This window comes from Tupaia chinensis, unplaced genomic scaffold (genome assembly GCF_000334495.1).
Source record: "Tupaia chinensis unplaced genomic scaffold, TupChi_1.0 Scaffold000074_1, whole genome shotgun sequence".
NCBI classification, from domain to species: Eukaryota; Metazoa; Chordata; class Mammalia; order Scandentia; family Tupaiidae; genus Tupaia; species Tupaia belangeri.
The window spans coordinates 4,648,623-4,658,735 of NW_006159534.1; the positions used below are offsets into that span (position 1 = coordinate 4,648,623).

At 50.1% G+C, this 10,113-nt stretch overlaps 1 protein-coding gene across 2 annotated transcripts; it reads right to left on the reverse strand.

Annotated features, from left to right (window-relative positions):
* Nucleotides 1-3,376: 3,376 nt before the first annotated feature.
* On the reverse strand, nucleotides 3,377-9,701 carry RGS16 (regulator of G protein signaling 16). Of its 2 annotated transcripts, none has more exons than XM_006142333.3 (5): nucleotides 9,525-9,701; nucleotides 8,657-8,767; nucleotides 7,816-7,877; nucleotides 7,365-7,531; nucleotides 3,377-5,125 (listed from the first exon to the last, which is right to left on the reverse strand). In XM_006142333.3, the coding sequence occupies exons 1-5, from the start codon at nucleotides 9,566-9,568 to the stop codon at nucleotides 4,904-4,906; spliced, it is 606 nt and encodes a 201-aa protein (XP_006142395.1). In that variant the 5' UTR covers nucleotides 9,569-9,701; the 3' UTR covers nucleotides 3,377-4,903. The 2 variants fall into 2 exon arrangements, with proteins under 2 accessions (XP_006142395.1, XP_006142394.1); XM_006142332.3 differs by having other exon boundaries at nucleotides 7,816-7,880.
* Nucleotides 9,702-10,113: the final 412 nt, after the last annotated feature.

The following is a 10,113-nucleotide window of genomic DNA, read 5'->3' on the forward strand; positions in this document are numbered from 1 at the left end:
ACACACACACACACACACACCAGGGGCTGGCCACTCCACAATCACTTCTCCATTTTCCTCTCGGGATTTTGGGCACATACCACATGTGCCTGGCATGAGTTAACAAGCCGTCGGGTCTGGGACTCAAACTGGAGTCCAGCAATGTAACCATTATGCCATCTGCTGGTCTCAATGATTACAGAAATTAATATATGTGAGCTACTTAGAACACTACGCATCACATACAAGCAGCTAAATATTTTTTGAACATTTACTGTCAAGCACTGCGATAAATATTTTTCATGAATGTTGTCATCACAAAAGCCTATGAAAACAAAGGTTCTTCAAAAAGTTCATGGAAAAAATGGAATTAAAGTACAAGTTCATTTTGGTGCAACAAACGTTTTAAAATCCGTGCACAATTTTTTCATAGTATGCATTGTTCATATACTTTTCAAAAGACTCTTCATACTATTATTGCTATTCACATTTTGCAGGAAAATGTGAAGCTCTGAGCAATTGAATAATATGCTAAAGATTACTCAGTTAATAAATATGAGGTGTGGGACTGCATTCAGTCACCTAACTTCCAAGCCTGCTATCTAAATCACTATACTGCACTGTCTGTGACACAGCCCCTTAGGACTGGTGAGATGGAATTAGCAAAGACAACTATACTCTCCAGCACAGAGCCAACCCTTAAATGAAAACGTATTACAAATAAAAGATTAGTCCAGGGCCAGCAGGTTGCATGCTGGTTAAGGCACTGGACTCTCACATGGCCAACTGCAGTTCAAGTCCCAGATCTGGCAGCTTGAAAAGTCTCACTGGGCACATGTGTGTGTTGCCCAAAATCCCCAGAAGAAATGGAGGAGGAGGGATTGTGACGTGACCATCCCTTCCATGGGTGATTTCTCATTTCCCCTCTCTCTGTCTCTCTTTGGTGAATGCACGCATCCTAAGGTAAAAAGAAAAAATCCACATTGATTACTTCTCTCAAAGTTTAAATTAAATCATTACCCAGGTTAGTGCTCAAAACTTGAAAATCACCAACATGTAAGTCAAGAGATATCTTTTTCGTTTTTTTGTATAGGCTGTGTGCACTTACCAAAGAGAGACAGAGCAAGGCAGAGAGAGAGAGAAAGTAAGAAATCACCCCGGGGGAGACAGCCATGCCACAATCCCTTCTCCTCCAGTTTTCTCTCTGGAATTTGGCCACTCCCTGTGTGCTGCCAGGTCTGGGACTAGGACCACACAGCCACCATGAGGGATCCAGCACCTCGACCCTCATGATGCCTGCTGGCCCCAAGAGATTCTCTTCTAAATGAGGGAGATTCAAACTCCATTATGTAGCTCTAGCTGCTGTATATTTCGCACTCTTAGGATGATCTCTCAGTTACTTAAAACCCAAATCTTTTTTTTTCTTTACTAAAAAAGCAATTTGAATAACTGGACCAATTTAAAGAATTCAGAGACAATTGATGACCTAGAAATTAGCACTTAATAGACCCTGATACCTTTTCCTCTTTACCTGAGAGCTTCAATTAAAGGTAATTTTATCCCCATGGACTAAAGGCATCTTGGTTTTACCCTACTCACTAGGCTGTTTTTGCAGCTGCATTTAACTACAGTAAAACAAACTATAACCGTTGGATATAATTCCAAAGGATTAGAAGCCAAACTGTAATAAAAATGATGGATGTCAAACAATACAAGAAACAAAGCTTGGCATGGCCACAAGGGAGCAGCAGAGGGTGAGAGATGAGCCAGGCTCCGCAGTCGTAGGCAAGTCAGGCACCTGCTTGAAAACACAAATTGATCTGGGTTTGTAGGACTCCAGTGTTCCCAGAGCACCCTAGCTTACTTAACACCTTCACCCTGCCATTTCTTTATATGAAATTCTGGAATGCTAGAGCTTCAGACAAAATTCAGTATTGAAACAAGTGTACTAGAAAGAAAAATGATTTGGAAACCTAGGTTAGAATCTTGCTTCCACCACTTGTTTCCCCCCCCCCCAAAAAAAAAGCAATAAAACTTTTTCTTTTCTTTTCTTTTTCTTTTGTTTTGTTTTTTTGTTTGTTTGTTTGTTTGTTTTTGAGAGATTTTTGCTATAGGGCACATGTGCTCACCAAAGAAACAGAGACAGAAAGCAAGAAATCACACACACACACACACACACACACACACACACTGGGGTTGGCCACACCACAATTCCTTCTCCATTCTCAGGGACTCACTGTAGTCGACTACATGGGAGTCCAGCGACGTAACCATTACACCATCTGCTGGTGCCATTAGAAGGGTTTTAACGCCGTCACTAAGTGCTTGGATCTGTGCTTGGTGAAGGAACACCTGTGCAGTGTGAACAATGAGTTGGATAGGGAGAGGCGGAGGCAGGGAGGCCAGACAGAACACTTATGGCAGCCAGGTCAGGGAGGATGAAAGACTGCCAAGGAAGCCACAGTGAGGCTGAGGAGACCCGGATCTGATGAGGGTTCGATGTGATGGGGAAGAGAGACGGTGAAGCCCGCTGCAGTGGCCAGCACCTCTGAGCACCAGGGGTAGGGACACAGAAGGCAGAGGACATCTGAGGGACACAGTCATGACCTTGGTCTTGACGTGTTCCATACACAGAGGCTGCGGAACATCTAGGGAGAGAAATCTGATAGGGGATTGGAAAATGTAACCCCTCTTTTCTCCTGCTGCATATAAAATTAATCCTAAACGCAAGGACCGTTTGCCACTGTATTTGCTGGACGCTGGGGGTAGAAAACTGGAGGAAAGGATATGCCTAACTCCAGGAGTGTGCATCCCAGCAAGGGGAGGCAGGGAATGGCCGCCATGTTTTTCCTTGGGCGGGCTTCAGCAGCAGCGAACCACGAAGGAGAGGCCCGGGCAGTCAGTTCCAAAGGGTGGAACACGAAATTGCCAAATACTAGTACAGATCAAAAATGGGCAAAAATGAAAATGCTATAAAAGTCACCTCCTAACTAATAATGTCTGGTTATCTGACCCAGGGATACCGAACCTTGCACCATGACAGGCAGAGTAGAATGGCTCGTGCCAAGTGGCAGTCGGGTGGGTATGAGCTCTGAAATGACAGCAGACTGAGCCTGTGCAGTCCACGTGACACCGCCCACCACACATTGGGTGGCCATCAGCTAAACCAGTCATTGCAGCCATGTCCTACGGACATGGAGGACAGACCCTAGGTCCTCCTCTCTGATCCTGCCGGGTGCCAGGCAAGCATCGGCCTTCCACCCTCGCCTCTGCCTCTCCGGTGGGAGCTCGCCCGCCCGTCCTGTGGAATTCCCAAAGCCCAGCTCCTCCGGAGAGATGGCCAGGCCACACTTCCCTCCCCCTTTCCCCTGACGGCTGAACCCTGGAAGACAGGATATCATACTCGGGTTTTGTTTTTATTTAACAAGAATATAACATGCTTTCACAGAAAACCAGGAGTTGCATACATCATTCATATCTAGGAAACCAGCTCCACTTATCAACAATAAATAAATATTTAAACAGTGAGGAGTCCCTGACAGGCTCTAAGAGGTTCCCAGCACATTCAGAGGTAGAGTCTGGGGGAGAGAGGGAGACAGTCAGGCTGCAACCCCTGCCGAGGCTCTCCAGTAGAGGCAAAGTGAAATTACAATAATAAATAACAGCAACGCCAACAACAATTACAAAAATAACATGCTGTGACAATCAGCACAAACCAGTATGCTACACTTAAATAAGTTTCTCCTGGAGGGGCTCAGGGTGCAGAGCATAGTGTGATCATCTGGGGGGGCACCAGGGGCCGCTGGCTCCTGCACCCCCGGGGGCTGCACAGTGAGTCCCACTGTGGCACATTTGTTCAGTAAGGCCCTGCGGTGACAGGCAGGGGAGGACCCCCCCAATCCTGACCTTCCAAGCAGCCTGTTCCCAGTTATACTCCCAGTTTCCACATCCTGTCCAGGGGCCATCGTCGTCCCTGTCCCATTTCTCCCAACACCCTCGTGGTGCATCTCGTGTTCACAGGAAAGAAACACGAGGCTCCCTGTCCACCCTAAGGCATCTCATTGTCCCTGTTCTCAGACGCACAAAAAATTATTGGCTTGATCTCAGGACCTTGGAGAACTGTGAAGACATTGGGTCTTATACCCTTTCCTCCCACCCCTGCTGCTGGGCATGAGAGCTGAGTCAGCCACTCCCCGAGGTCCCCCCCCCACCATGGGGAGCAGGGAAGACACATCCCAGCCAGGGCCTCTGGGGAGCTCTGCTCACAGGTGGACTACACTGTGAACACAGGTCACTAAGAGAACCGAAACTGACTTCCCAGGTGACACTCTGAGACTCTCGGCTGGAACCGAAAGGCCTCCAAGGCCAGTTTTTGTCTCATTTGGGACAAGAGTCACACCAGCTTACTGGCCCTGACAAGACTTCGAGGCTGGACACACGGGAGTGTTAAAAAGCACAAGCTAAGGGAACCTGAGGCAGCCCAGGGGCAGGTGAGGTGGGCACCCCCTTCTGTGCTCACACTGTCTGGGAATTCTGGGAATTGGGAACGTGGGCTGTGGAGAGAGCCTCTCATCCTCAGGTTGCCCTTTATCCACACATTTCCCTGACCTTCCTGGACTCGTTCCTGCCCCAGGGAGGCCCAGAGCCCACGCTAACTCCTGCACCACCTCCCTTTCCCAAAGAGCCCCGCACACTCTGATCGTGAGTCCTCGTCCACCCACAGGGCCCGGAGTGAGGACCCTTCAATGCATGGAATCAAGTCCCTCTGCATCTGGAGAAGGTGCTGCTTCCCAAAGGCCACCAGAATGCCATGCTCTTCACTGTCCTCTTGCACGTCCTTGCAGAACCTGCCTCCACGCAGGGGTGCCGCCTCAGGGATGGGGGACTCGACCTCTTCCCGCAGGCTTCCTCACTGCCAAGAGGTTCAGGTGTGGAAGGGCTCAGCCACGCTGCAGCTGGACGGGGAGGCCGAGGTAGCCACAGCTTGGGTGGCTAAGTCCTGGTAGGCAGGCGATTTGAGGAAGCGAGGATAGGAGTCCTTCTCCATAAGGGTGCGTGTCTTCCCCTGAGCCACATCGAAGCACGTGGCCGTGGCGGCCTGCAGGTTCGTCCTGGTCAGCTCCCGGGTCTCATGGTCTATGTTCACCTGTGGGAAGCAGGGAGGCACAGGGATGAGAGGGGAAGAGGGTGGGCAGGGCCAGGGCCAAGGGCTGAGGAGGCTGGCCAGTGGGTGGGGCAGTGGACAAAGCACTGCTTTCTGTACCAGGAACCTGGGGTCTACTGAGTCAATCATTAACTGGGTTTTCAGCTCTGAACCTGTTTCTGTGTCTGACCCACGTCCCTCCTCTAATCTGTCAGAACTTGGATGAGGTACACTAAGAAAGTGTACAAGGGCCAGCCCCATAGTGCAGTAGCAGTTAAGCACAGAGGAAGCCAGATCACACATAGTGGACCAGGGTTCAAGTCCCAGTCCTGGCAGCTTGAAAAATTTGCTAGGCATGTGTGTGCCCAGGATCAGGATGAAGAATTAAAGGAAAGAGAACTGTGGTATGACCAAGTCCCATGGAGGGTTCTTTCTCCCTCTCTCGTGTGCATGTACACGTGCACATCATCAAGCATTAAAAAAAACACACATACAAATTCAACCTGTTCTGAACCCCACTTCTGTCACAAACCTGACTGAGGCACCCTCACCTCTCACCTGGGTCAGTGTCAGGACCTCCTACCTGGCCCTCTTCTCTACCCCTGGTTCCCATGGTCTGCTCCCCACCCAGCAGCTGGAATGAGCCTTTGAAACCCCAAGTCAATGTGGTGGCACCTCTGTTGTCTCCCATGTCCCCAAAGAAAAAGCCGAAGTACTTGTGGGGCCCACATCTGGCCACCTGTCCCCTGCCTGACCACACTCCTCCCGGGCCCCCCGTTGTCTGTGACTGTGGCAGGCTCTCCAGTCTGTGACTTGCTGCTTCCTACCCCCTGAGTTCTGCCTGTCTCTGCTCTCATGTCACCTTATCAACCAGCCCACCCCTGACTTCCCTTTACAAAATGGGAAGACCTCGCCTCCTCTCCCTCCATCCCTCTTGCACTCCCTGTCTCTCATTTCCTGTTTTATCATATCAGAGCGTATATATCTCGTTACCCATATATACAATGGGTCCTCAAAAGGTCCATGGAAAATATGAACCATGAAAAATGATGCACGAATTTCCAAATTCTTTCACACTCAAATAAATTCACACTTTAATGCTATTTCCCATGAACTTTTTGAAGTCCCCTCATATTGGTTTAATTGGCAATTAGCATTTTCTCCCATAGTAATAATCCAAGTGCCAGTACGGTAGGGACTTTGTTTTATCCCCAGTGGCTGTAACACTGCCTTGCATGGAACTGGTGCTCAGTACGTCTTTGAGAAATAATGGGAAATGAATAAAAATTAAAAACAAAAGGAAGGGTCCTCTTTTTACCACAACCTCACCAGCACTTGTCATTCTTTTTTCACCTTAGCCATTCTGACTGTATGCCTGCCTTGAAAGACCATATTGTGCCCCATAAATATGTACAATGATTAAATGTAAATGAGAAATCATAAAACTAAAAAAAAAAAAAAAAAAAAAAAAAATATTAAAAGTAAAAGAAAAAAAAAAAAAACAAAAAAAAAAAAAAAAAAAAAAAAAAACCAGATTCAAAAGCAAGGCATTACTCAAAGCTGCCACCAGGTGGCCACATGCGCTTCATCAAATGCAGCTACAGAGGCGGCCAGAAAGGAAGTTGAGGCAGGTCAGCCAGGGGACCAGGCAAGGTTGCACAGGTCCCTGTGTGATCTGTGTCACCCCAGTGGGTAAGTGTGTTGAGCTAAGAAGGGATTGGTTTACAGAGGTGGATATGGACCAAAGTCAAAAGCCTCTCCTGCCGCAGTGTGAGTCTGAGGGTAACGGCACCCACGGGTTGCCCAGAGCCTGGCTCTTCCTCATCTCCTGCCACAGAAGGCCACTCCGTACTCACCCCTCTGACACTTAAGGCCACTCTACCTTTTTTTTCCCCCTTAATTTTAAGTTTTTGTCATAGGGTGCATGCACTCACCAGAAAGAGAAAGAGGGAAAATGAGAAAACACCCTTGGTGGGATGGCCATGCCACAGTCCCTTCTCCATTCTCCTCTCTGGATTTTGGGCATGCACATATGACTGGCATGATTTTCAAGCTGCCAGGTCTGGGACTCAAACCATGGGAATCCTGTGCCTTAACCACCACACCATGTGCTGGCCCTGGCCCTAAGACCACTCTACTTTTAAACCCAATCCCTCACCCGCTGATCCCCCAGCTTCCCTGATTCTGTGGGAAAGGAACAGGTGGGGTCTGGAGGATTCACAGAGCATATGGAGAGTCTGACCTCTTTAGGGGCTTCGCTGATAATGAACTCCTCAAAGATCCGCTGAGCCCTGGAAGCCAGCTTGGCAGCTGACCGGATCTTCTTGAACTCCTCGCAAGCTAGCCAGAACTCCAGGTTCTCCTCACTGAACTCTGTCTTCAGGAAGGCATGGAAGGCAGCCACTCCATCTGGGATTCAGGGGAGAGAGGAGGAGACAGGTCAGACCACGGGACATCCGGGAATAAAAGAAGACAAGACAGCAACAATTACAGTTAATGGCTCTATTTTTAGGATGTAATTTTCTTGAACAAGACCTGCCTTTGTACTTTGAACAGAGGCTGGCGAGCTAGGTCATTATTATTACTACTCCTATTATTTCGCCCACGTGTCCAGCATCCCTCGGACCAGCTCCGAAGCACATGCATGCACACATGCCATGCACAGACACAACACACAACAGGGTCCTACTCACTTTTACTGCTCAGCAGCAAGTCGAACGATTCTCTCCACCCGAGCACATCTTCTGAGAAGTTTCTACTAAAAAGAAAATAAATAAAGTAAGCCAAACTTTTAAAAGTAAAAAAAAGAACAGACCAAACCATAGCACAAATCCTAGCCAGAACCCTGGTGCATAATTCACACAAAGGCTTTTTGGTGAAGGTCAAAGTTGACTCTTTCAGCTCTTGAGTGGAATTGGGTAAGGAGCAATTTTCTAATGTTTTCTAGAGGACAATTCAGCAACCAGAAACAGAACCCAGAGACCCTGTCATCCACAGTATCTCTAAGGCTGTCACTTTCTGCTCTGTCCAAGGCTGCTTTCATCCCTCTGACTTTCCGAGCTTTGTTTTGTATGCCTCTGCAAGGAACTACAAGGCTCATAAATAGAGGTCACGTCCATCTGTAACCCCAGAGCCCCACGCAGCAGCTGGCACGGCCGACATGCCGTGTGACAGGGCTTCTAGGAGAGGTGCATGCTAATGAAGTAGAGTCCTAGACAAAAGCTTGTGGTACTCTTGGGCTCTCCTACCCCTCATAGGTGTGCAATGATCTCTCCAGGTGGGAGAGTCTGATAACTAGACATCAATGCCCTGGGTCCTTGTTACGGACTTAGAACCCCTGAGCCCCCCAACCCCTCACCCATGAGCCAAGAAGCCATGGTAGACCAGTAAGAAGTCCCACTAAAACCTCCAGCCGGGGGTTGCTGAGGCACACCCTAGCATGTCCTCTTCTCGCCTGACTTTTCCCGCTCATGGCTTCCTTCCTAAATCTGGCTCCCTCCTGTTAGGCGCCCTGGACTGGTCAGCAAGACTTACCCTTCTTTGCTGTGTTTACTGCCCCGCTCGAACTTGCCAACGCTCGCAGGATCGGAGCCCAGTTCTGATTTGTGAAGAAAGATTCCCAGCCGAGTCTTGAACTCTTTGGCTCTGAAAGACAAATCGGGACCATGAAAAGAGTCTGCATTTGCTCAGCCAGTGTGGAGAGGTGAATGTGGTCCCAGAAGAGCTCCAGTTGGTGCCACCCAAATTTAAGCCTTGAGAGTTCCTAGGAACCGTTAGGTGTCCCCAGGGCCCAAACTGTACCTTTCTCATTAGCATCATCAACCCCCAAGCAACGAATGCACCTTCAGAGTTGTGCTTTGGTAGATCTTACACTTTCTGGATTTACAGCACTGCATAGATGGGTTTTTTCCTACTCACTTTGTAGGCACCCTTGAAGTGGGTCAGGACACTCAGCCTGCCTGCATCTTTTCTTCCCAGCCACCTGCTCCCCCGTAAGGATTGGAAGCTACTGAATACCTCTGGGAAGTGGGTACATCCCTCATCTTTGGGACTCCCGAAACCTCTCCCTGCCTCCCTAGGATATTAGAGGCCATGCCCGTGCCCCTGGGCTATGGAATGAACTAAGTGCCTCAAAACCTGAAGCAGAACTCCATTCAGCTCTGCCTGGAGAGGCCACGTGATTTTCCTGCAGCTGGGACAGAGGATGGGGAACGGCAGCTGCCAGGGGCCCTCTGCTTCCCTTCGCCTTTCCTTCTCCCTGGCATCTCATCGCGTGGCACAAGGCCGGCCTCAAGTCACGAACATCCGTCCCGCTGCCCCTCCAGGTCCCGGAGCCCGCTGCTCCACTTCCTAAGACTTGGTGGAACTTGGACTTCTGGGTGGCTGGACATGCTCCTCTTACCTCTCCAGGCAGGCAGTGGGGAAGGCGGTCAGCGTGCGGCACATGGCTGCAGGCGCAGGGCAGCACGTAGTGGGGAGTATGGTGGCGGACTCGGGGGTCTCGGTGAGAGCAATAGGCAGAGGAGCGACCGCTGCAGGAACTGAACTGCAAGGATGGAGTTTTCAGCTTGCACTCCAGAGCCCGCGCCGCCACCACTTTTATCCCCTCGGAGGGGGTGGGGCGGGGCCGGTGCTCTGACCAATCGGGAGGCCGGGCTGGGCGCTGTGAACGAGGAGGCGGGGTCGGGAGCCCTTCGGGGCAGGACCAGCCTGTAGCTCAAGGGGCCCTGCGGCGGCGCGCACGTGGCTGCCCACTGCTCCCGGAGGACGCCCGGGTGGGGAGAGAGAGGCAGCGAGAAATGACAGAGACGAGACGCGCACACACAGTTTAGCAGGAAAAAGTCCCCGCCGACCTCTAGTAAACGCAGGAAGCCAACATAGCGGTAACCCGCGGTTTGCGTGGGAGTGGCGCCGAGTGGAGGAGGCGCGCACCCACCATGTCTAAAGCAGGAAACTTAGTTCGTCGGGTGAGGGTGCAACCTGGCCAAACA

Coding starts and splice junctions, on each gene's coding strand:
- RGS16 (XM_006142332.3), bottom strand. CDS start 9,568: ATGTGCCGCACGCTGACCGCCTTCCCCACTGCCTGCCTGGAGAG. Junction 7,881..8,656: donor AGTAAACACAGCAAAGAAGG/GTAAGTCTTGCT, acceptor TTTTCTTTTTAG/TAGAAACTTCTCAGAAGATG. Junction 5,126..7,364: donor TCAGCGAAGCCCCTAAAGAG/GTCAGACTCTCC, acceptor TGCTTCCCACAG/GTGAACATAGACCATGAGAC.